Source organism: Zeus faber (genome assembly GCF_960531495.2).
Source record: "Zeus faber genome assembly, chromosome: 3".
NCBI classification, from domain to species: domain Eukaryota; kingdom Metazoa; phylum Chordata; class Actinopteri; order Zeiformes; family Zeidae; genus Zeus; species Zeus faber.
In genome coordinates this window covers 3,718,311-3,745,810 of record NC_137190.1, presented here as the reverse complement: position 1 = coordinate 3,745,810, position 27,500 = coordinate 3,718,311, and the positions used below count along the sequence as shown (strand labels likewise).

Here is a 27,500-nt window from a genome sequence, read left to right as displayed (position 1 = left end):
ATTTTGAAACCCCACTAAATTAGCCCTCTCCAACAGACCGCTCAGTCTTGGATGAACGACCTGTCTGCCCCACCATCCAAGACCTTGATCTTCCACCAACTTTTGAAGAGGTTCAGTGTGCAGTAAGGTCTCTGAAAAACATCAAGACCCCTTATACTGTTCATCACACATGTCTGGAAGAATGAAACTGTCCCTAAGCAGTGGAGGGATGCTAACATCATCTCCCTATATAAATTGCAAGGCTGACAAGTCCTTCTGTGTAGCATGGCCAAAGTCTACACAGACTGGTGCAAAACATCACAGAGGAACTGCTGCCTGAGTGACAGTGTGGCTTCAGGAGGAACAGCAGCACCGTGGATATGGTGTTCACATGGTGTTCGGCAGCTCCAGGGGAATTGTGCCCTTGCAGCTGCTGCAAGGGCATATGGTAAACTGGGTCTCTCTGTAAACACGGAAAAGACAGAAGTAGCATGTCAGTGGGCATCTCATCTCATCTAGTTAACCAACCTTTGCCATTTCGGACAAACCACTCGCAATCGTGTAATATTTCAAATACATGGGCAGTTTCTTCTCAGCAACACATCCACACACCCAGTCGGTGCTTTCACCTGTTTCACCTGTGCTTGTGGCAGACTGTGGAGCGCAGAGTGGGCTGGCTCCACAGTCACAAGAAGAGAGACAGAGGCAGAGGCAGGGTTGTCATCGTTGAACACGACAAACAACCTTTAGCAAGCAAGTGTATGTGTGTGTGTGTGTGTGTGTGTGTGTGTGTGTGTGTGTGTGTGTCTGTGTGTGTGTGTGAGTGTTTGTGTGTGTGTGTGTGTGTGTGTGTGTGTGTGTGTGTGTGTGTGTGTGTGTGTGTGTGTGTGTGTGTGTGTGTGTGTGTGTGTGTGTGAGTGTTTGTGTGTGTGAGTGTTTGTGTGTGTGAGTGTTTGTGTGTGTGTGTGTGTGTGTGTGTGTGTGTGTGTGTGTGTGTGTGAGTGTTTGTGTGTGTGCACGGGCCCGTGAAGAACTTACATCAATATGTGTCAAGTTACTAATTTCCCAGATTAGTGCAGCCCGTGCACGTGACCGCCTCCTCCTCCTGCTCTGAGCAGAATGAAGTGCAACAGGTAGAGAGGGTCCTCCTTCTACAACAGAGGAGCCTTTCTGAACAGAGGCGTAATTAGCCGGGGATTATGTCGGCTCTCCGCCGGGGACGCTGCGAAACACCTGCGCTGATGAATGGATCTCTGGGCGCGATGACAGCAGCCGTGCCTTCCTTGGGATCATTATTTCACTTTCCAAGCCTTTTAGGGCGCATGCGGGCGGCCTAGCGGGGCGGCGGGTTTTGAGAATCAGGCAGAACCAGGAACTAAAAAAGAAGAAAGAATTCAAGCAGATTTTACTTTTTCTTTTCATACTTTAAAGAACTCTCGCAATAAATATTGTATGGGAGAAGGTGTATGAGCTCAGCCGCTGAGGAGCACCTTGAGGACACAGGTGGTGGGAAAAATAAAAATACACTGAAAAATAACACTAAATTCAGCTGTTACACAAACCTAGTAAAATGCAAAGTTAACGCAGCGCGGAGACGAAAGAACTCGACTCCCAACGCTGGTAACACTGACATCTTGATATCAACACTTTGTCGTTCTTACGACACTTGAAAGATATAGATATTCAATATAGTTTTTTGACGGCACAAGGAAAAACACACCGAGCGCATATGAAGCAGCTCTATATTGGGAATGTATGTTTTTAGAACTGGGGATTCTATCAATTTCACAATAAAAAAATCACATAGAGAGGCGTGGTTACTGGTGGGCGGGGTCACAGAGAGGCAGAGCTAGAGAAATGCAGCCAATTAGAGTCCAAAGCTTCTTTCAGCCATGCACCGCAACCCTGCTGTGTCGCGTGTTGACGACCTCTCTATCATGCGGCAGTTATTTATCTTCGTGCGGATTTATATTCCTTTCCATTCTTTAGTTTATATTACGTCCAAATACGCTGAGTATCCAAGTCGACAGCCTTGTCCGCCGTCTTGGGTGTGCTAGAACTCTGCAGCGCCACCTCCTGCCTCCTGCACGCTCTGCCCAGGCTCCGCCCCTCGTAAAAAAACAAACTGAGGATTTCCAGGTGGTGTAAACATGTGTGAAAGGGCCTGAGTTTCCGCTCTGACAAGTTGGGGCCGGTCCAGATTTCAGTCCCGGACAAACGGGAGAGATTCCGGTAAAAATTATCTGTGTTTATTGAGCTTCAAAACAATTGATAGGTAGGTTATATAAAGAATGAAATCATGAACCATGTAGATTTATAATATTTTTTATTGAATATTCAAAATTAAATAAGTCCCATCAGATAACCCAGTTTTAAAAATAAATGAATAAATAAATATTACAAATATTACTACTTGAAATCAAACAATTTCCGTTCGTGAACAATAAGTAACAGGTGCAGATACCTTCATTAACATTTCACTAAAATAACACTTTGATCAAATTAAAAACGAAATAAATATGGTCAGTATAACTGAATAAAAGATAGAGTTTGTGGTGTTGACGTCTCCTCGACATATTTGACAAAATGGATATTTACCGTTTGCTTTGGGTCAGAACTTAAAATCCAAAAACCACCAAACGATGGATGTATGTGTCCCTGTTGTCACATGACATCATCTTTCGGCTTCTCCTCAGAGTTGTGGAGGCTGAGCTCTGTCTCTGCTCCGTGTTTACTGTGTTTACAAGCTCAACCTGTCCACCAGGGAGGGGGCGGGGCTCACTTCTACATCGACAAACGTGATTGGTCAGAGGTGAAAGGTCAGCTCTAGGTCGTCCAAACTGATTGGCTTTCAGTAGCAACTTGCCGAGTGCAGAAATGAACAGATCTGCGGAATCTCTTATGGAAATAATTGAGTATTTTACTTTGACACAGAGGAAAAAAAATATGTTGATAATTATCGTTTTATTGCCGAGCACTAATTCAAATTGTGCTTAAAGGGAATTATTTTCAGCCGACATTATGACCAGAGTCATTTAAATATGTCGGACATCAACAGATTGTTCCGGTCAAAAACCGGCAATTACCGTATAACGGAAACTCTGGAAAGGGCAACTCCGGATAATGTTCGGACCTGATTATCAGCACATTGTCCTGAGTTCATGGGTGAAAGTGGCTCTTATCTGCATGTGAAAACACAGCATGGATCTGTAAGCATGTCCATATTGATACGGCTCCATTAGGTAAGAATGTTCCTTTATTGTAAAATTGATCCACCAGATGGAACCAGGTTACAAGATCAAGAGATTTATTTGTCACATACATATTCAGATTCAGTTTGTTTTAGTTAGTTAGGTAGGAATCAGGTGAGCTATTATGTTCTGTTTAGTAATTATTGTGCATAATCTCCGTGCGATGGTCAATGACAAATTCTCGATAGCGATCCTTAGTTTTTTGTTTTTCATTTATAAGGGTCCAGCTCAGCAAGGGCGGAGGCCTATTGTTTTTGTTTAGATATGCATTATTATTATTATTATTGTCTTTTTATTATTATTCATACTTACTTTTTATCATTATTCCCCTGGTGTGCCTGGCGTTGAAAGTGAAACCCATGGACACAAAACCAAAGAATTGTATTCGGGGCTGTCAAGATATGACGTGGTCCAAGTTTGATAAAGATCAGAATATTATGTGTCGGAGGAGTTTTTCTGGAGGAAGGAACCGGAAGTAGCGGGCCGAGGCGCGGGGCGCTTTGTGACATCATCATCCAATTTGGTATGTTTGTGCATATTTGTGCAGGTGTGGCTGCGGGGGTGTGTTGCATGGGGCGTGGTGCGCACTGCGCCGCGCTCTGGACTCCACTGGTTTGTGTTGGTTGATGAGAGACTGCGAGAAGTGATGCTGTGTTCCATGGGAACTCGGAAAACTGTAATTCTTGTCGGTAGGCGGGTCGGGTCGCAAGAGTTCGAATAAATGAACATATGCATTGCTGCCTGCGGCTATATTTGTTTTTATGATGCAGTATATGGAATTCTGAGTGTTTCCAGTGTTGTTTACATTCAAGACAGTGAAGCCCGTTGGATTGGATCGAAAATACATCATACCGAGACATTTGGTTTCAGACATTTGGGAAACTACCAAACAGACACACACACACACACACACACACACACACACACACACACACACAAACACACACACACACACATCTCCACACGCCCCGTATCGCCTCACGGCCCATATCTCCACACGCCCCCTAACTCCACATGCCCTGTATCTCTCGCCCTGAGCTCAGTCTTTATCGTTCAGAGAAAATCCCGTTGCGCCTCAGGGAACTCGGGGAACCGACGATCCAGACAAGCTGCAGATCACACGGACGTTTGGGAGCTGGGGGCCGCCGCTCGGAGCTTAATAAGGTGAGAGAGGAAGGAGCCGGGAGCGAGGGAGACGCCGCAGCCATCGAACGGGACGCAGAAAGGCCAGCTTTTAATTGGCGCTCGCTAAATGTCACCAGACAATGAAATGGATGTCGTTGAGGGATCGGCCGGAACTCTTCATCTTCACATTAGGTCGCCGCTCACACGTTCGTCCTCGTGGTGCTTTGCAATGACAAAATGGAAAAAAGGGCCACAGCGTTTCAGGGAACCTGCGCAGGGAAGTGTCTCGGAGTACAGCGAGTCCCTGTGTGTGCACACCGCGGTAATGGCCGTGGACGATATTGGGGCTTTGCCGAAACATTTAAATCCTGCTGGTTAACGGCTGTTGCGAAGCTGCTGCCGCCGCCGCTGCTGCTGCTGCTACTCCAGCGGGTGTGTTCAAATATAAACCAAATTAAAAAACAGGTACTGCTTCCCCTCTGTGCGTCTTCTGACGCTGCTCACAGAGCAGATAGAGTAAATCCCAACAGAGTAGATCCAATAGATGCCCGCGCTGTGCAGTGAGTAATTTATAATGTCATGAGCACGAATCAATACATCAGCCACGGAAGAGACTTTCCGAGCAGCTCAACATGAGTGGAACGCACACACAGTAAACCCTTCACAAACACGCATGCACGTGCACAAACACACACAAACAGTCAGTCCTTGACACACACACACGCGTGGGCGCGCGCACACACACACACACACACACACACACACACACACACACACACACACACACACACACACACACACACACACACACACACACACACACACACACCTCTACTGTGCCTATTTCTGCTTCTGTAGGGTACAATACATCTAGAACCTGTCACCATGAAAACAAGCAGCGCAGCAGTTTGACTCCTTGACCCCTCCATTAAAACACCCCCCAAGACAGCTCAGTCACACAAGTCAATAATGTTCTTTATTTTACCAGCTAACGACAGTATTTCATCTGAAGAGGAAGACGACCTAATTCCTGTGGTGTTTACAACGCACTGAGAGCTCCAATAATACAAGGGATAGATGGACGAGGGTTCATGTCACAATAAATACCCAGAGAGAGCCATAACAACCGTACACCTCTAATGGAAATATTTACACCCACACGAGTCCCTCCGCCTTGAGACTGGGTATTAAAGTGATGCATTTGGTTGGAGCTGCAATCAAGTATGGCCGCCGGCAGAGAATCAACCAGAACGGCAGTCGAGAAGCTCTGTGGGGCCGTTAAGCAAGGCACGTTTTTTGTCTTTTTTTGTCCCCTCACAGAAGATATACTCACCTGTACTGTACATAAGGCTTCACAAAAAAAAAAGGAAAAGCGTAAATAATTTACTTCTCCAGCTCCCCGGCTACCGCTAGAGTCGCCATAGCAACCACGGGAATTACTACATCGTCCCCGGATTGCACCTTCGACCGAATCCGACGGTGCTGCGGGGTGGGAAAAAATACCTGTTCAGAAAAAGGCGGCGAGCTAATGCGCCCTCCGTCCGCCCGCGCTCACCTCGTCGGATCCGTTTTAAATTGAGCAGATTGAAGCGGCGCCTACTTTTAAAAAAAGTAAAACTTTGCTGCTGACGCAGGCTGCAGGGCCTGCCATCTGACCCGGGGGATCAGAGGGAATTATCAGTCATAAAGTTTCCTCCTCAGACTCTTCCCCGAAACAGCTGAAACGTCACGACTTCCCTCCTCTTCCTTAACCAAAAAATTTGGGCCGAGCGTTTCCAAGACATTTAATTTATTTCCTTATCCAGTTTCGGGCGTCGCGGCCGCGTGATGGGCAGCGTCAGCAGAATACCTGCTCGGCTTGGCTCAATTGTTCTGGTGCGAACTTTGACTCTGATCTACTTCCAAGTGGGGCAGCTGTGGCGCTAATGGAGTTTGAGGGCAGACAGGAATACACTGGTGAGTGGGATGGTAGAGAAGGAAAATAGGGCAACGAACAGAAGAGCAGGCGAGAAGGAGGGAGACAGTTCCCCACGGAATAAAAGTAAAGCAGAGTCGAGGTAGAATGGAGGCAGTTGAGCTCTTATTTTCCAGTTCAGGGATTTGGTGTTGGTCTTCAACCATCACTTCCCTCTGTAATGGTCATTTTTATCGATGCGAAAATATGAATTTGTCTGCCACGTGAAGCATCTTTGAGCACTTAGAAAAGCAATATTTAAGTCTGAGGTAACACAAGTATTATTAATCAATTCTGCACAATGTGCGTCCTGATTCCGGCTGGGGAAGGTCCCTGCTGCCGTCGGGCTCAGGGCCCGCTCCGTCGTCTATTTGCGGCTCCGACCTCTTCTACGTCGCCGGAACGGAACTCGCTACGTGAACTGTGAGAGCCCGGCACTCAACGCGTCAGAGCGGTTCGATGCCCTGATGTCTTATTTATACCGCGTGCGGGGCTCAGCGATCCTTCACGGACAAGAAGCCGGATAATCCACTGCTAACGGGCTCTGGGTTCCAGTCTCAATGGCTCCGCATCAGTTGGCTTTGCCTGAGGCACACTATGGTGGGGGGGGGTTCCAGCAACATGAAGGTCACAGTGAATGTGCAAACACTTCGCTCCGTCAACGCACGTCCTATGCACTTACACATCCACACACACACACACATTCATGAGTCTGGGGAACTGAGAACCAAGGCAGTAGTTGAACTGACAAACTGGACACTGCACTGATCTGAGCGCAGCAAGAGTCGCCAGCGAAGGTGATGCAGGCAGGTACCAAGGACCTGCCCAGGGGCGGCAGAGTTTATAATACCAAGTTGTTCCCTCCTTGCACTCCTCATGCACCGCTGCACTAGGTGAACGGAGGCACCTTGTGTTAGGTAGAAGGGCCGAGATGCACGCTGCGTCTTGCACGTCGCAGCCTGCCACCCTGCTTCCGTTCTCGGGCAAAGTGCTCGCTTCTGTTACAAGAGCAGCCGACGAATGAGCACAGCGCCGACTTTTAAAACGCATCAAAAATACATCACACACATAAGTAAACAAGCCCATACACGCATAACAAAAACTTTTCAATATCACCGTTGTAATTTAAGAAAAAAGTTTGGTGCACAACCAAAGCAAACTTGACAAATGTCGACGTCATCCTGACCAAATGACGGTGTGACTGGCTTCCACTACGCTAATCAACATGAAGAATCCCGTTAGAAATTCATGAAATACAGATGCAAATTCTTTGTGGGAAAGTGGCTTTGAATTCATCTGTTGTTTTTGACATAAGTAGCCTTTCTTGCACTGTTCCACAAAGACTTGGCAGTAACAGGTTAACACCATACGAATCCCCTGATCTCCAGCCAGGTTAAGGATCCTTCCGAGGTGTCGAACAGGCCGGTTCAACCCCCGTCCCGCTGTGGGGGAGATCTGCGTTCCTCTCAAAGGTCGGATGGACTCTGTCCTCAACCACATGATCCCCGTTCGCTTCCCCAAACTGCTCAAGACCCACATAACTAAGAGCCAGAGCCAAACCAGGCTGGAGCTCAACGACGCCCACGGTCCAGACACTCTGCATTCTCTGAACCCCACTGAACGAACGCTGGAAACAAGAGGGAGTTGTTGACTCCCACAATGCATTTGGCGGATACAAAGAAGGCTGATGATTTTACCGCCGGAAAGTGATGAGTGGATATTTAAGACGCTTCAAGGACTCGGGTTTAAGTGTTCAACTCGGGCAAAGCATTTGAGGAACATAAAAGTCCATTGCTGAAAGGAGGGCTTCAGGGCGAAAGAGCGTATTCGACAGAGGGAACTTGATACGTCGAAGAACTGCATCGGGGCATTCAGAAAGAAGCTGTTTATACAGTGACCCTCTCTTCAGGACTTGCTTATTTCCTTGCAAAGAGATGTGTAACGACCCACGCTGCTCATGATTCAGTTCGGGCCTTGATATGAAAACACAAATGAAAAGGCAAAAAGGAGAAAAGGGCCTGGCTCGCTGCACCGCACGCCGCACGGAGAGGACAAAGCCTGGACATTTGGGAGAGAGAAAGGCCAAGCGCATTCCAGACAACTCATCCAATTCCGTTCCGTCCAAACGAGCTGCCTGCATTTCATTAAGGGCCGCTTGTATTATATCTGCAGGGCCACAAGGCTTTTTTAAACCCGCCGTGCTCTCTGCGCTGCTGTATGATTTATGTGGCGCGTGGTTCCAAGGCAGCAGCCTCTAAAGAGCCAGAGAGCCAGATGGAATCGACCTTCCTGCGCTGCGCCGCTTTATTGAATCAACCAGAAGAAAAACAGATCTCCACAGAGCACAAGTGGTGAGGAGAAGAATGGCCGCATTGAGATTTGGTGTGCGTGCACAGGCGTACGTACGCATTGAATAAAAAAAAAAAAAAGGAGTTTTTATGAAATGAAAAAAAATTATTTGCATTATAAAATGTTAAAACGCCACGGGAGCAAATAGCAGAACGCCGCGCAGCGGAGTCTGAATGTCTGTCGGCGGCTGCGGCGCCGGATGTTTGCATCACTGACCTCCACACCTGCTACAACAAACCCTCCGTCAAATATTTTACTCACATTTATTATTTTTTACCCCCTTTTAAATGACTTCCACTCGGCATACAAGCCGCGCGTTACTCAACAGTTCAGCTGAGGAAGTGTGAGAACCCCTGTCAAAAGTTCGACACCATTTTTCAGGCACACTTCCCTGAGAGTGTTTCATCAATCACCTTAAATGAAAGCTCATTTGGTAGCTCTGCACCCTTTCCTGATGTGAAATCATAAGTCAAAAATACCCCTGCAGTGAACGGAACTCAGGCAGTTGGAGAAACAGCTGAGAGCACAACTGTTGCTCCACCCTGTCACCGAAAAAACAAAAAACAAACCAAAAAAAAAACAATTTGGCAAAAATATTTCAATATTTCACTGCAGAAAGTGGAGTGGGGGAGTTGTAATGAAAACAAATGGTGTCTGTGAAGAAACAGCAAGAGGTACATCCATCTTGTTGCTGCTTCCACACCCATTGTGCTGCGTTTTGGAAACAGGACGGCAAAATGTTCTCAGTGGTGGCGGAGTCCAGTCCAGGTTGTGCCAAAGGAAGACACAGCAGAAATAATGCTCTCATATAAATATATATATATATATAACCTGGCAATGTGCTGATACACACCCTGTTGCTCAACCTGTAGCTCTTACTCTATGTTTTGTGGGTCTTGTGTGTCCCTGTATCAGTCAATACTGATGAATATGTGTTGTTTGTGTATGAACAACTCATCTATGTGTGCACAGTGTGTATGTACAAGGTGTGTGTGTGTGTGTGTGTGTGTGTGTGTGTGTGTGTGTGTGTGTGTGTGTGTGTGTGTGTGTGTGTGTGTGTGTGTGTGTGTTGTGTGTGAGTGTGTGAGTGTGTGTGAGTGCAAGCCCTTGGATGTTTGGATGTTTATGTGTGTATACATACATAATTAATCCAAGATGACGAAACGTATGTATGACATGGTGTGTGCGTGTGTGTATGCGCGCGCATATGTGTGTGTGCGTGTGTGTGTGTGTGTGCGCGCGCGTATGTGTGTGTTTGTGTGTGCACGCGTATGTGTGTGCGCCTGTGTATGTGTGTATTTTTGTGTGTGTGTGTGTGTGTTTGTGTGTGTGTGTGTGTGCACACGCGCATATGTGTGTGTGTGTGCATGTGTGCGCGTGCGCATGTGCGTGTGTGTGTGTGTGTGTGTGTGTGTGTGTGTGTGTGTGTGTGTGTGTGCGCGCGCGTGCGTGCATGTGTGCATCTCACCTGGTCGTCGTATCTGTAAGTGAGGTACTGCTCCCCTGCGGCGTCCTCCAGAAAGCTGCCCTGAGGCGAGAGGACGAACTCTGGAAGGAACACAGCGGCCTGGTCATCCGCACCCTGCACGCACACACACACACACACACACACACGCACACACACACACACACACACGGACACACGCACACACACACACACACACGCACACACACACGCACACACACACGCACACACACACACACACACACACACACGCACACGCGCACACAGTGGATCAGTATTCAGGTACAGTGGTATCTCGACTTACGACCGCATCTACCTACGACCAATCCATGAAACCAGCAGTGATAGTCGCCAAAATTTGCATCTACTTGCGAGCGACTGCTCTAAGATACGAGCGTGGAAATTTGCAGTTGGAGCATCGGCGGCCAGTCAGCAGTCAGTCAGTCAGCAGTCAGTCAGCAATCAGTCAGCGGGCGACCTACACGGTGTGTTCAAGTTGGTGGCTTATCGATATTTTTCCATATTAACCGTGTATTTTGTTTATTTTCACCCTTCATGATGAGTCCCAAGAAGAAGGACGATGGGAAAAAGAAAAAGGCGACGACTCCCATTGAAACTAAGAAGGAAATCATGGAGAAACATGAGCGCGGTGTGCACGTGACTCAACTCGCTGGTGAATATGGCCGCACGGCTTCCAGCATCGCAGCCGTCCTGAAGAAGAAGGAAGAGTTGAAGAAGGCCGACGTGGCGCAGGGCGTGGAGCATCCTGACGAAGGTGCGGCCAAAACTACTGGATGAAGCTGGGAAGCTGCTGCTGACTCGGGGGAATGAAAAGCAGTTGCTAGGAGACCCGGTCACCCAAGGAATTCCCAGCGAAAAGGCGACTGTACAAGGACGTACGGCAAAAAACTCCCGGGACGTCTGGAGAGGAGACGTTCGAGGCTCGTGGCGGCCGGTTGGATACGTTTAAAAAAGAGGACGGGAACGCATGATCCCTCGGCAGGTGTTCAGCTGCGGTGAGACTGGATTATTCCCAGAAAAAGCTTCCAAACAGGACTCACGTCACTGCCGAGGAGCCAATGACGCCCGGCCGCAAGCCTCACAAAAGGCCGTCTCACACTTTGTGTTTGTGCAGATGTGGTGACCTGGGGACCTGGGGATCAAGCCTTTGTTGGTTTATCGTTCACAAAATCTGCGCGTTCGTTCAAAAGGTGCAAGGTGCAGGAGAATAAACTTGACGTTTATTGCAAATCCGATCCCCAAGCCCGGGGTCCCTCGCACACCCGAATAAAGAAGCGGTAGATCGTCAACTTCGTTTGTGTAATGATAATGCCGTTGCACGTTTTAAAGCCATTCAAAAGCGTAGGCAGAAGCAAGTGTCGGGCGAAGGCTACCTAAGAAAAACGTAAGCTTCAAAGTGGTGTAAAGAGGCCGAATGAAGATGTGATGGAGGATAATATGAAATCTAAAGGTGAAAAATCGCAAACTGCTAATGAGGGGGCTTCACCCTCCTCCTCCTCCTCCTCCTCCTTCTCCTCCTCCTCCTCCATGCAGTAACCTCTCCTCTCCTCCTCCACACTTCTCGTCTTCAGTACGCCATCGGTCGTCACAAAAAAAGGTAAGGTGCCTATTTAAATGACTGTACACTGTTTTTTATTATTTTTCATAATGCTTACTAATTGTTTATAACACCCAGCACGGTTTCATGTGAAAAAGGTTAAAATCGAGTGCAAATTTGTTATGTTTAGGCGCACGGAACGAATTTGATGAGTTACCATTAATTTATATGGGATAAAATTGCTTCGACATACGACTGTTTTAACATACGACCGTTTTTCTAGAAGGGGTTACAGCCGTAGGTGGAGGTACCACTGTAGATGGTTGATTATATCATGTCTCAGATGAGGTTAGCATCAGATGCAAGCATGATGTCACTCAGGCACAGCCTCAGTGCACAAAATAACAGGTGAGTGAGTGCACGCATGCACGCACGCACGCACGCCCGCACGCACGCACGCACGCACGCACGCACGCACGCACGCACGCACGCACGCACACACACACACACACACGAGCTGGCCCATCCCTGGCTGTCGGTGGTATCGTATGGCCATGAACAAACCGTCGTGGAACACAATTTTGAAGTCGAAATACTTAATAAATACTGATAATAACATTTGCTGATTTCATATTACTCTGTGATGACTTTGGAAGCCGCTTCTGTGAAACCGAAACAGTGAAACCGGAGGAGACGTGTGTACTCCCACGGGCATACCAGCCGGATCATTTTTTTATCAATGATACTTCTGTTATCAGATTTGCTCCAACTTTATTGTCATTGCACAGAGGTACAAATAATGAGGCAACGAAATGCAGTCTCTGTATCTAACCATCCTGGTAACGGACACATCTAGCGGGCGCCACGTGGCGCTGCCGAGCAGTTAGAGGATTAAGGGTCTTGCTCAAGGACACTTTGGCACGCGACCAGGAGGAGACGGGGATCGAACCGATCACCAGAGGACCTGCTCCACCTCCCGAGCCACCCCCGACCACCTTTCCGGTGGTTCAAGCCGGCGATAGCGACGTTGACTCCAATTCGATTGCTTTACTTGACAGAGTTCCACTCAGTTGGCTTGACGGCCCGGCGATCCCCAGGGCGAATCAGCGCTCACCTCGGCCAGACTCAATTCCAACCAGAACCAGACGAACCCGCCCGCCTGAGCAGGCCGCCGAGCGGGAGAGCCGGCCCCACAGGCCTCCGAAATCTACCATCGCATTCTCAACCCAGGTATTTGTCATTTTGCGGGGGGGGGGGCGGTCTGGATCAAACTGGTGTTTTTCCACATAGATGTTGTGAGATCATCCTCCAGCTCACGCACACGCGCCAGCACGCACAAAACTCAAATCACTCTCTGTTGATGGGTAAAAAGCTGTGCACGGAGGCAACGGAAATCCCCACTTGTTCTCTGGAAATTACCCCCAAAATTTCATCTCAATTTGTCTCAGATTGATTCGACGTCGGGCGAGTCCGTTTTTTGCTGAACGATCAGCAGAATTCAACCGTGGGTGGTGGAGGAGGAGGAGGAGGAGGAGGAGGAGGAGGAAGATGAGTACTGATTCTAGGTCTAACAGGGAAGGGAGTGAATCTTCGGGGAGCTCAGCGGCTCTGATTAGTCCGGTCTGCTTCTCTGCGGCGGGGAGGGGGAGAGGCATGAAAACCCCACCCAGACAGACACCTCAATGGGTGGAGTGGATTCGAGCCCACGTCGGGAGCAACGTGGAGACCGGAGCGCCGCCTGAATACCAATTTGACTGCTACACGAGGTTCCAGTCGTCCACTCGCTTCCAACGATCTAATCTCCTCCCAAACACAGACGACTGAAATAAGGTGAAGTAGGCTTGTGGGAGAAGAAGGGGATGTTGCCAGGGCGGAGGTGGTTCACGGGGGCTGCACCATCTATGGGACGAACCAGTGGAAGGGGAGCTGGCGGAGACATAAGCCCGGAGGGAAGCTCTGTCACCTCAAAAAATGGAAACGTGAAACGACGAGGTTTGGAAGGCTCTGCGGCCGGCCAGCAGGGGGCGACGCTGAGGCTGTCTTCCTGTGGGGATTCAGTTTCTTACGCCGGTCCTGCCCCCCTGGTGGGTGCACGTGAAGGTGCACGGAGGTGTGTTTCTGCGTGCACGTGGACCGCATGGAGCATGAGGGGGGGGGAGAGAGAGAGAGAGAGGGAGAGACGGACAGACAGACAGATTCCAGTACGTGACAAACACTTTAAACCCTCAGACGCCCTGAGTGGAGGCTTTTAGAGGCTCTAAAAGAGTCTCTCGCTCTCTCTCTCTCTCTCTCTCTTTCTCTACATGACGGTCCTCCCTTCTCCCAGAGGATAGTCAAAGTTCTGGCACTTTTCCATCACTCAATGACCTTGTGACAACCTCTCTCTCTCTCGCTCTCTCTCTCTCTCGCTCTCTCTCTCTGAAAGCCTCTGCCTGAAATCTGATTCCGACCCCGCCAGCAGACGCGGGGGCACCGTGGAAGGCGCTCGTTCTTTTCTTTTCCGTGGGCCCCGGCGGAAAGCAGCTGATACGGATCCTAATTCCGCTTCTTGACCGACGTCCCAGATTTTCTTGGTTTGAAGAACACTTCCGTTTCCTCTGGGGGGCCGGCGTGGCCCTCATTTCCCCATGGAAATGGGGTGAAAACAAACAAACAAAGGAGCATTGTGAAATGGGGCTATGGAGCCAGAACGACGCCCCAGACTTGTGCAACTGATCAGGTTTGGTCATCCCGGCCAAAGCGACGTCTCGGCCTGGAACCTCCGTCCGACGGGGGCGTGGCGGCGTCGCCGGGACCATTCACACGTTGCGCCTTCCAGGCAGTTTGATTGACAGGTGGTTGGACCAATGGGAGGAGGCGACCCATCCTTTCTCCAGGTTTTCTCCTTTGCAGATGAGAAAACGTTCCATCCGTCCGATCTCCCCGACACGGTTCAGTCCAAGGTCCGGTACCGAACCCCCCCCCCCCCCCCCCCCGACCGCGTCCCGAAACCCGACCGCAACAAAGCAGCTGTGCAGCCTGTAACCTCAATTTGATTAAAAAAGTTCATTTGCCAGACGGTACTTCCAGTCTTCCAGTGTTCCGTTGTGCTCGTGGAGCATTTTTCTTTTCTTTTTGTTTATTGTGGTTTCTTGCTGGAAAATTAATTGCACAACCACCCCCACCCCCCACCCCACACCCCCCATCCCCATCTAGTTCATATTCATCTAATCATAATTTATGCTGGAATTGTAATATAAAAGCGTGAAACCTCAATTTTATGCATCCAAAGTTGCGAATGGATGATACCATCACCCTGCAGCTGCTGTCACGAACCCATTAGGAAAAAAAATAAACAGTTATTCCCGCGCTGCCTAATTGTGTAGACATTTAATAATATGTAAAGCGGGTCGCAGGCAAAAAAAAAAGACAATTTATACATTTTAATTCAACTTCTCGTGGCAGTGATGTACTGCGCTGCATTGTTTGTGTGTTCCATACGTTGTGTGCGTCTCCGCACACAAACACAAATCCGGGGACAACGGAGGAATTGGGGTTTTCTGGGCTGGAGGAGCGCGTCCCACACTGACGCACCCAACCCAGCGAAACAAGCCAGAACAATCCGGGCCCCGCGCCCAACGCAGAGGCACAAAACCACGCCTCAAATAAAACAGCGAAACGCAGGAAGCAGGAAGCGGGAGGCAACAGCTGATCTGGACTCAGCCAAACTCACCTGACACAGTGATTCAGCACAGAGCCCTAACCCCCCCACCCCCTAAAAAAAAGGGAATAATTCAGTTACATCAGCGGTTGATGCGCACACACACACACACACACACACACACACACACACACACACACACACACACACACACACACACACACACACACACACACACCTCAAACCTAAATAGAGCCCGTTTCTGACCCTGGACAGAATAAACACACCGCACCCCCCCGCCCCCACTCCCCAGGTTCTCTTCTGGAACGACGGCTCCACAAGTCCATGTGTGCGAACAAGACCAATGTAAATAAACACATCACCACTTCTGTCCCTCCCTCGCTCTCTTTCTCATGTATCTCTCTCCTTCTTCTCCCACGCACGCACGCACACACACACACACAGGGCATTGAGACATTACGGGCGTATGTGTGTGTGTGTGTGTGTGTGTGTGTGTGTGTGTGTGTGTTTGTGACCCTTGCCAGCGTGAAAAGTGTGTAATGTGTAGGTGTGTAAAGTGCAGGTATAATCAAAGATAAATGGATCACGGCACCGCTATCAACGAGAATGTTAAAAGAAGTTGAGGTTGCTTCCTTTTCCTCCACCTTTTATTCGATTGAAAAACAATGAGACTCCACTTTGTACGTGCAATAATAAACAGGATCTGCTGATAATGAGGGTTATAAACACAGAAGTCCAGTCGAGCCAAACATCTCCCCCGAAGGAGAGAACCTCAGGCAGAGCTTCATAAATCTCAATAAACCGGTTCCAAAAGGTTTAGTTGGCGCCGAGCTGCAGCGGCCACCACGGTACTTCACTGAGGATTTCAAGAGTCCCTTTTACACCGAAACATCAGGGAACGAGGGTGATTTCATTGAGAAACACGCTCAACACCCAACGTTACATTACATGACCTGTTAAGGTGGAGGTTTAAGCCGTTGATCTGCACTGCGGTGCTCAAAACCAAAGTCCCTGCTTTCCGAATTTCAGGCGATGTCCGTGTTGAACATAACGGCGGGTCCCTCCACCCAAGCTCCCTTTCCATCATAATAGACGGGTAGCATTTCTTTGTCCGGGGGGCTGACAACTTTTGGCAGGTCACCCATTTGTCTGTAACACTGGCAACAACACCGTGGCACAGCGGTGAAAAAAAAAAAGTCATTTTTTTAAATACTTTATTGAATTTGCAAAGTCGGTGTTTGCACCGAACGCAGATTGTGGATTTCTCCCCCATTACCTGCACCGGACCCTGATGGAGGGAGAAACTCCAAAAAAATCTGCCACATTAAATTGGTTGCAATACATGGCCTGGGCACAGGTGGCAGCACTGAGCAGGCAGCCGGTAAAGTGCGGGAAGTGTGACTTACGGAGTGAGTTTGTTTTTTCGGAACTTTCGACCAGACTCTCATCACCCGTCGTCACGGGAAGCAGAAATGTGAGGATCAATACGCTGCGCTGAAAATGACAAAGATTGCTTTAGGCCTTTGACCCCTCTATCTGACCAGAGTCCCTGTCCTTGTATCATCACCCGTACACCCATGTATCTGCCTGACGACGGACATCTTTTTGGAGCGGCGCCTGATATGATGAGCCTCGTGCCTCCAGAGCTGCCCAGAGGCACAGACACAACACGTTATGCCCACTCACGTCCCTCTAAACCCACACAGGCATGCTCTGTCACACACGCACACACACACACACACACACACACACACACACTCACACACACACACACACATACACACACTCACCCAAAACAGATCATATGACATAGGAAGTTAAAGTTATGCCCACACACGACCATGCTAAAATCTGAGTACGCACACACAGACACACTTAAGCACAATCACTCATTGATACCAAGTCAATTAAGACGTTAATTTATGCTTGCCCATGCCTGGTCACACACACACACACACACACGCACGCACGCACGCACACGCACACACATACACACACACACACACACACACACACACACACACACACACACACACACACAACACACATCCAACCCAACCACAGCATGTGCGTTCACTGACACATCATACGGGGTCATGCACATGGCTGTATGAACAAGCACACACACACACACGCACACACACTCCTCCTAAAAGCGCACAAGACATACACACACACACACACACACACACACACACACACACACACACACTCCTAAAAACGCACAAGACATACACACAGACAGGCACACACACAGAAAGGGAATCACACCTCCTCACGCACAAGACATGCACACACAAACTTGAAAACACACACACACACACACACACACACACAAACACACACACACACACACACAGAGACACACACACACACACACACACACACACAAACACACACACACACACACGTACACACAGAGGTCGCCTTGCTGTGAAGTTGGTGAAGTTAGTGACTCGTGGCAGAGCAGCCAACCCCTGCTCCTGGTGGATTGTCATTATCCCCTCCCACCCCCATGCGTCCCCCCCCCCCCCCCTCCGCTCGCTGTGTGGGTCGGGGACCATTTGACAGGAACGGGAGATGGGATGTGAGCGAGCCTGGCCACATGGGGTGCAGATCAGCGACGGGAACTAGGGAGCGTCTGCTCCCTGCCATCCCAAAAGCTGTTGATTTGATCCGTAGTGCAGATTCCATTCACTACTGACGTCTTCATATTCAATATTCATAACAGTTTGTTATGGGAAAAAAAATGCTTTCTGGCTCCTCTCTTGCTCGTAAACAGTGTAATTGAGATGTCTGATGCACTTTATATTGACATTTCAGGGATTCGCACAGAATTTATGAAAGGTCAGATCCAGAAATCCAGAAATGATAAATTTGGAGCAGATTTGATGTTGACATTTTGATATCAACAGTTGCTCAATATAAATGTTCTATTTTTTTTTTGTTCTTTTTTTCTGATGACAACTTATCTATGATGATGATGCGCGTTGCGGATACAGTTTGGGCTTCCGTAAACATGTTTATATATAAATATATATATATACATATATATATATATATATATATATATATATATATATATATATATGAATTGTGGACGAGTGAATAAAGGCTTTTTAAAAAGTCCCTCATTTGGAACTGTCACCACATTAATCTTTTCTCCTTAGAGACACTATGAGAGGTTCTGTGACCGTGTATAGTGTGTTTATGGTGTGGTGTGTGTGCGTGCGTGCGTGCGTGTTTGGGAGTCAAGAAGTCATTCTCCAACAGGTGCAATTTTGCAGCCATGAATGGTCTTGTTCCCACATGAGTCTCCAAGCGCTGCTGACCGATGCAGCCAGGAATGGCAAGGGTGTTCTATTCAGGATATTCTGTATTATTTATTATTCTTCTATATATTCTGGACTTGAAAGCCTTTGCTCCTGCAGCTTTTGGTTTGTGTACAAGCGGCCACCGTGTGTGTGTGTGCGTGTGTGTGTGTGCGTGTGTGTGTGTCTGCGAGCACATTTGAACAAAAGCCTTCGAGCGGGAGTGGCTGAATCTGACAAACGGCAACAACTCCCCATGAGTCTCATTCATTTCTATGGAGAGTGGGAAACTGCCTGCGATGAAATTGGAATTTTAAGCATGAAAACAAACTGAACATCTACATTAAACATCTTTGAAAGGATGTGCTCGTGGCACCGGGTAACGTGGGTTTGTGTGTGCGTGTGTGTGCGTGTGTGCGCGTGTGTGCGCGTGTGTGCGCGTGTGTGCGCGCGCGTGTGTGTGTGTGTGTGTGTGTGCGTGCGCGCGCACGCGACATGTCGTTGCTTTATCTGCAGCTCTCCGGCTCAAGTGACTGCAGCTTCCTGGGACAATTAGGAGGCACTTGAGGATAAGAGTGAAGTGGCGTTCGGCTCGAAGGGCTTTGAGGACCTGAAAGAGGCCCCTAAATGGAGCATTAACTCACTCACATCTACTGCAGGAAACGCTTTGAAGAATCAAGTCTTGACTCTTCCAACTTCCAACTGATTATAGAAACACTTATTTTTTTTTACTGTTGAGGGTATTTGTAAAGGAAGTCATCGAGTGTCTCTTCTTGCTGTATCTTAAAGACGTTATGTTTTTAAGTTTCCCCTGTTTTTTAAGGACACCGAACCGCTTCTAGCCACTTTCCAGGGCTTCGAAATCAGCCCTGGACCAGAACAAAGCGGCGTTTTCAAAGTAATTCTGCAAACTCTGGAGGTGAGTCACCCCTGGTGCTCTGTTTGTCAGACTCAAGCAGTGCTTTGGCTTTTCTTGTTTGAGTTCATGGAGCTGGAGACCAAATGAGCTTCTCCCCAAACAGCTTGTACATCACGCGTCCAGACGGGGTGAGGGCAGGGTCAGGGCGGGGTCAGGGCGGCTGTTCTGATCCACGCCACAGGCTTCACCGCAGAACTCACAGAAAGTGGTGTCCCTTAATTATGTTTAGATGAAGACGATGGCGTCTTTATTGCCTTCAGGTGCAAAATAAAGGTACGGTTTAAGTATTTTTTAATGACTTGCGTATGTGTAGAAAATGATCAAACCGTGTACATTTATCTTGTGAAAGTGATAGATAAGGGGGGGGGGGCTCTTCCAACGCAACTGAAAAGCCATCTCCATTTGGACCAATCTTCACGCTCTTAAAACAAAAACAAGTTTCAATATTGAGTGACGCACGAAGCTCACATTGAAAGACTGAGTGAAGGAACAGGAGGTGGACGTAGTGTTGTATTAGAGAAGGAGAAGGTGGACGTAGTGTTGTATTAGAGAAGGAGGAAGTGGACGTAGTGTTGTATTAGAGAAGGACGAGGTGGATGTAGTGTTGTATTAGAGAAGGAGGTGGGTGGTGTAGTGTTGGATTAGAGAAGGAAGAGGGTGAGTGGTGTAGTGTTGGATTAGAGAAGGAGGCGGTGGGTGGTGTAGTGTTGGATTAGAGAAGGAGGAGGAGGGTGGTGTACTGTTACATATATAAATACTTTCCTCTGAGGTTTTCTGGGTTGGTTGTACTTTTATACCATGTGTATACCTGCGAATACCCTCAACAACCTTACTGAGAAGCCCCCCAAACTATACGTGTACGCACATACACACACACACACACACACACAGATACACACACACACACACACACACACACACACACACACACACACACACACACAGACACACAGACACCACCACCTCCTCCTCTAATTGCCGTGGTGATGCTTCCTCCAGGCATCTTCAAGGTGATGGATAGTTGTAATGAGAGACTGTCCACTAGAAGAGAAGTGTGTGTGTGTGTGTGTGTGTGTGTGTGTGTGTGTGTGTGTGTGTGTGTACATGTGTGAATGTTTGTGTGTTTGAGTCTCTGTGTGCCTGCCTGTGTGTCAGTGTCTGTGTGTGTGTGTGTGTGTGTGTGTGTGTGTGTGTGTGTGTGTGTGTGTGTGTGTGCGTGTGCGTGTGTGTGTGTGTGTGTGTGCGTGCGTGCGTGCGTGCCTGCGTGTGTGTGTGTGTGTGTGTGGTGTGAGTGTGATGCGGTGTGACACTCCTGCTCCATATCGTGCATCAGAGACGCCCAGTTCATTTTTTTTCCTCTTTATGGCGCTTTTAGAGGAGGTGTGGAGCTTTTATCACTCCACAGACACAAACAGCACCCTGGTAAACAGAGGGAGGGGGCGGTGGGGAGCGAGGGCGAGAAAGAAAATGGCCAAAAAAAAACGATGAAAATTACGAATGGAAGGTTCCCCAAATTTCCCCCCAAAGATCCCAGACCTCCCTCTCCGAAAAACAGATGAAACATGTCGGAGAATCAGTTTCACCCTGAAGAACTGGTGTGGAACTATTTTAGAATGAATTTAAAACAAGGTACTCCACTTTTATCTTTTATTGAATTGCATGTGATTAGTAACAAGCTGTTTACCTCAATGTACTGGGTATACTGTAATTGTTGTTTTGTTATGGCACTATTTATTTCAGTTTTGCCCTATAGGGTATTTTATGCCCCATGTAACGCACATAGTGTGAAACATGCCGTACTCATTAACTTGTATATTATATTTATTTCATTTCATTTTGGTTTAACCATCTGTTTCCTTTCTTTTTTGGTTTGGCAAATGTTTGTTTTTTTTCAATCAAAATGCCATTAAAGCTTCATTCTGTGAAAATTGTGAAAGGAAGGTGAGGTGATTTGGAATTCAGAGCACCCAAAAGCAAGTCGACCACAAAGGAACAGCAAAAATATCCATATACGGTGTATATATATATATATATATATATATATATATGTATATACATGTCAGTGACTAGGGTGGTAAAATGCGGAGAAATGCATTTAGTTGCTTCAGTACTTGTACTCTGTGCAATGACAATTCATTTATTCTTATCTATCTTATCTATATTCTGACAAATAACCTCTTGAATCTTGAATCTATGTATGTATATATGTATATACATATGTGTATATATATATATTTATATACATATATACACATATATATGTATGTATACATGAATATGGCTATATATAAACATATATATATGTATATAAAGAAACAGCTTTCCTGCCTGAATGAGGGATGGGATGGATAGAGGGGAGAGACAGAGAGAAAGCTCCAGGGAGAGGTGGAGGGAGGAGAGAGACAGAGACAGAGAGAAAAGGAGTTGTAGAGCTGCTGTGAATGGACACACTGTGCACATCCATGAAAGAGGACTCTCTCTCTCTCTCCCTCTCTCTCTCTCTCTCTCTCTCTCTCTCTCCCTCTCTCTCTCCCTCTCTCTCTCTCTCTCTCTCTCTCTCTCTCTCTCTGAGAGGTGAAGGGGTGAGTGTGTGTGTGTGTGTCTGTGCGTGCGTGCATGTGTGTGTGTGTGCATGACAGCCTGGGAGCTACTAGAGACGACAGAATCCAACTTCTAATCGTTCTGTTCATCTCACATCACGTCCGACACGAGGAACCGAATCAAAACGCAGACGAGGAAGCTGGAATTCTCACCAATAAACCAAACAAGATATGAGTCTCTTTTAAAGGGGACCTATTATGCTTTTCCTTATTTCCTGTCATATATATAATGTTACATTTAGGATGTTGATATTAGACGTGGTCAAAGTGTCAAATAATGAGGTAATAAGACAAAGTAATGTCTGTGAACCAAACGCTCAGGATTCCGCTCTGAACGCACCGTTTCCAAAGGTTTTTTTCTACTCTCAAATAAAAAAAATAAAATAAAATCCCCGCATCCGAGAGTCCCTGTGCGTCACGACGCGGTGTCCGTGTCTCCCTCCAACTCGCAGAACGCCAATGAAAGACGGACTTAACTTTTAAACAAGGCCTTCAGATCAAATGAACGAGTGGAGATTTAGCAACTGGATTGCTTATTTCCCGCCTCAGATTTGTTCTGAAATCCGTGAAAGTTACGGAGTGAATAGAACGAAACCCCGAAGCCATGCTCAAAGCCCATTGGCTCGGAGAACTCGGGGCCTCGGGAGGGTGGCTCCGCCCCCAAAAAAACAACCCATTTAGGAACCGTCGGGTTTTAGAGGCGTGTTAGAATGGCTGGAATGCACCATCTGAGCAGTCTTTTCAGCAACAAACTTCAAAGACATGTTTTGGGATCTCAGAGACCGATATGTACGTGTGTAAAAAAGGAGCACAATAGGTCCCCTTTAAAAGGGTAATTCTTATTTTGTGTTTTAAATATTAGAGGAGGCAGGTTCATGTTGCTTATTTGACACCTGCTCAACACCACCAGCGTGTCCGTCCTGTGCACAGCACAAAGAAACCAACAACTCACAGCTCCACATTTTCAGGAATTATACTGTAGTATGGATGGCTTGGAGTGTATACGGAACTATATTTGTAAAACCCTAACCCCTTTCACGCTTGGACTTCCCCTCTTCCACCGCTTTCCGTTTGATCTTAATCTTTAAAGTCTCTTGATCTCAAAGTTAATTCCACTTGATTCAACAGCAATAGTAATAAGCTCAATAACAGCTCAGTAATGTCCCATTTGGAGGCTCCTCACTTCCATTACAGACAATTTTCACTGACAAACATAAACCTGTCAATGTACAGTATGTAAATGCAAAGTTGAGTGCCTGGCCATCTTATTTACTGCAGGAGCACATTTTTGGAAACTTTTCACACAAATATAACAATGCGATAATATGCGATAATAAATAATGCATTATTCTTTTCTTTCCATTTTGTTTTTTTATCACATAACAAGACAAAACAACAAAATAAAAAACAAGCACCAGCGGCGTCCCCGAATCCATTGTTCCTCCAGCTCTGTTTGCTTGGAAACGGAGCCAATCGATCACGTCAAGTGTCTGAAGCATCACAACAACAAGCCTCACAGCACGTGGGCGACACGTCCCAGGTGGCTGGGGAAAAAAAAGAGCGCTCCTCTCGTGCACGTGCACCGACCGTCCCTGCCAGACCATGACACACACACACACACACACACGCACGCACACACACACGCACACACACACACACACACACACAGACACAGACACACACACACAGACACACGCACGCACACATACACACACACAGACACACACACACACACACACACACACACAGACACACACACACACACACACACAGACACAGACACACACACACAGACACACGCACGCACACACACACACGCACACACACACACACGCACACACACACACAGACACACACACACACACACACACAGACACAGACACACACACACGCACACACACACACACACAGACACAGACACAGACACACACACACACACACACACACGCACGCACGCACACAAACGCACGCACGAATAAACGCGCGCACGCACACACGCACGCACACACAGACTCGGACCACCCTCGTCCAGTCGGCGCTCTCCTGAGTCCAACTTCCATTTCAACGTACTCACATGTTCCGCTGTTCAGGACTTTATCTGCGATGTTCCATCTCCAGATGTAACCCCCCGACGGGAGGAGGTGTGTGAGTGTGTATGGTTGTGTGGTTTGGGTGGGCGGGGCGGTCAGGAAGCATTACAGGTTAACAAGTTAATGGTGGATGTAAAGAGCCAGTGAAACCCAATGGAGCAGCACGTGAAAAATGGCTCCGGGAACGGGGGAGGACAGAGACATTATTATTATTATTATTATTATTATTATTATTATTATTATTATCATTATCATTATCATTATCATTATCATTATCATTATTATTATTATTATTATTATTATCATTATCATTATCATTATTATTTTTTTATTATTATTATTATTATAAATATAGCTGCAGCCAGCAATACACAGGTTCCAGTTTAGTCATGTTAGGTACGAATTACAGGTTTCAGATGTTCCGAAGTACCCGAATGATTATATGAGGGGACGTTTGGAGCGGACCGAGGGACTCTCCCCTACTGCGGATTCTCTCTTCAATCGCTCTCCTTCTGCTGGGACGGGGGCCGCGCCGGCGCTGGTTTGGAGGAGGGCGAGTTCCAGTTAAAATTGGTCAGCTCCGGCCGGGGAGAGAGTGGAGGAAGCACCGGCGCTCCTGCTGCACTATAGGCTGTTCATGTCACATGTTTGAAGTGACTTATTTACGGGGGTTTAGGAAGGTAATCGAACTTACGTGATTTTAATGGTGACTTCTTCCCTCGGATTCAATGGTTTCAATAGGTTACATTTCCATGAAATAAGCAAAACGTTGTCGTATTTCTCGGACAAATTACAATTACAATTTCACGGCATTTGTAATTTTCCAACGCCTTCCTGGATCTTGAACGCATCACTCACTCACACAGTCAAGTGGACTCCACTCAATGTGGTCACCAGTTGAACATTTGCTTTTCTACCGTGGGTCAGATTTGTCTTTTTTTTTCACTCACTACTCCTCCGCAGGTGGATTGATTTGGATGAAAGTTGAATCACAAGATGTTTGTGGCGTTCCGGTTCAAACCAGACGTAAACCGTGTTCATAACTTCTGCTGTTGTTCTGTTTCAGATGGTTTTAGCAACAACAGCAGCAATGTGGGAGACTCCACCCACATTGCTGCTGTTGTCCAGGGAGGGAGACGGAGACTTTTGGGCAGTGGGTTTTCGTCATAACTAATAGACAAAAAGGCTCGCTGACCAAAACGCGACGATAAAGCAATGTCGGAGCTGCGGCTCCCGCACCACGCCACCTCCACCACCGGACAAGACAACACCTCGGAAAGCTCTTCCGGCCGCGTCCGACCGATCAGCGCTAATGAGGCTGGATAAGAGGACCTGGTGCAGCCGCGGCAGGAAGACGCCAGCGCCGTCACCTGCAGACCGTGGCTCAACCACGCCCCCTCGTCTGCCACAAACAACAAATACGACAACAACGTCAACAATAATAAAAAATAACAATGATCTGCCCCTCCTGACCCCCCAGAACCCCAGCCCTCCAGAGGCAGGAGAAGAAGTGACAGCCCCGACTCCATTCCTCCCGTAATGAACTCCTGAATAATAAACACGGACCCCAAACTGCGAATAAATAATGACACGCTGATAACGGGGGAGGTGATGGTGGGGGGGGCGGGGAGGGGGCCCCCCACCGACCGGTCAGGCGGCGCGGTGGAAATCACATTATTCCAGATGGATATCTTAATCGCTCCCTGTCTGGGCTGTGAACCGCCCTGAGAGAGCGGGGGCGGGGGAGACGGGGGGGAGGAAGGGGGAGTGAGGGGGAGGGCGGGGGAGACGGGGGGGGGGGTGATTGACACCCAGATTTGCCCGACGCCGCGGCCGCAGAGCGTCTAATGGAGTCAGATCTGAAGGTTGAAAGTTCACCGGAAGGGAAATAAATGGAGCCCGTGCTCTCGCCGGGCGCCGGCGTCTTAACAGCTCACTTTGCACCCAGGGAACGAGGGATGGAAACGAAAGAAGGATGAGAGGAACACACACACACACACACACACACACACACACACACACACACACACACACACACGTCCCAGTGGAAAAGCAGCATGTTGAGCCCGCTTGCATGTCGGGTCGTGGTTCTGTCCCTGATGTGCACTCCAGATAAGAGCCCCGCAGCAGCGTGGGATCACTCAGCGATTAGAGTCCGTCTCCCGGATTCCTGACGGAGCGGGGACTCGCCAGGAGGACGGGGCTCCCTGGGTGGCGGAGGTGTGGACCGAGCCGGAGCGAACCGGCCCGCGCTTCGGACTCCGCCTTAGCGGAGGACGCTGGTATTTATTAACCTAAGCCTTATTTTTCAGTCGATGGCACTCAGCCCGAGGCATCGTCTGAATCATGTCATCCGGCCTCCTTTTAATTGGTCCAGTGTCGCGTGGGACAAAAGTGGGGGTTGAACCCAGACGCAGAAGCATCGAGGCAGATCGAGGTGGGTCTTCGTCAGAGACAAGAACAAAACAATTAAACAGGTGCAAAAGGTAAACCGCCTTCCCAAAGACCAGAAGTGTAACGACAGAGGTAGCGGTGTAGGAGGAGGGCAAAGGGCACAAGCATGACGGGTGATGCAGAAACTGAGGTCCCCTGCTGGACAGGTGGGGAGCTGCAGGGGGAGACGGCGCACGGTATGCCAGGATGAGCGCCCGGTGGGATGGGGCAATCAGCACCACGTCGTTGAAGCACGAGCGCACCCCTCCACGCTGGGGAGATTGGGGTGAGGATCACTCGGGTCGAGTCGCGGCGATTGAAAAACGAGTTTTCCTTTGAGACGGCGCTCCAAAACGAGGCGGAGGTGCCGGTCCTCCTCTCCGTTTTCCGTCTCCGCCTCGCGTCTGGAGGGGTTATCAGAGGTTTCATCAGTCTGAAGCGTTCCTGACGCAACGCTTCAAATCAAACACAGCTGCGGACGGCGTCGGAGCGTGGGCTCGAATGTCAGCGCTGCGCTCAGCCCGACCCTGGATGGGAGAACAAGAAGTGTTTCCCGGGTTGTGTTTGGGATACATCGTCAAAACGTCGGGTGTCGGAGAAAAAGCAGATGAGGGGTCGATCGTCACGTTCTGACGGTCACAAACTGACGCGAGTCGGGGTCGGCAAAAGTATTGGATTGGGTCAGTGCGCCGTGCTGGGTGATTCTTAAGGTTTAGGATTTACGAATTTAGGAATCAGCGCGGCATCTTGTTGCGATAACAAACGCCTTGATGTGTGGATTATTGCATCCAATGAAATTAAAATC

General features: G+C 48.2%; 1 protein-coding gene across 2 annotated transcripts in view; it reads right to left on the bottom strand.

The window, feature by feature from the left end:
- Positions 1–27,500, bottom strand: part of adamtsl3 (ADAMTS-like 3) — a 169,396-nt gene that overhangs the window by 133,666 nt on the left and 8,230 nt on the right. Inside the window, exon 3 of one of the 2 annotated variants that reach the window (XM_079997512.1) lies at positions 10,127–10,240. The exons of the other annotated variant lie outside the window; for it this stretch is intronic. Coding sequence (XP_079853638.1) covers positions 10,127–10,240 — 114 coding nt within the window. The remainder of the gene's footprint in view (positions 1–10,126; positions 10,241–27,500) is intronic. 2 annotated transcript variants of the gene reach the window in all.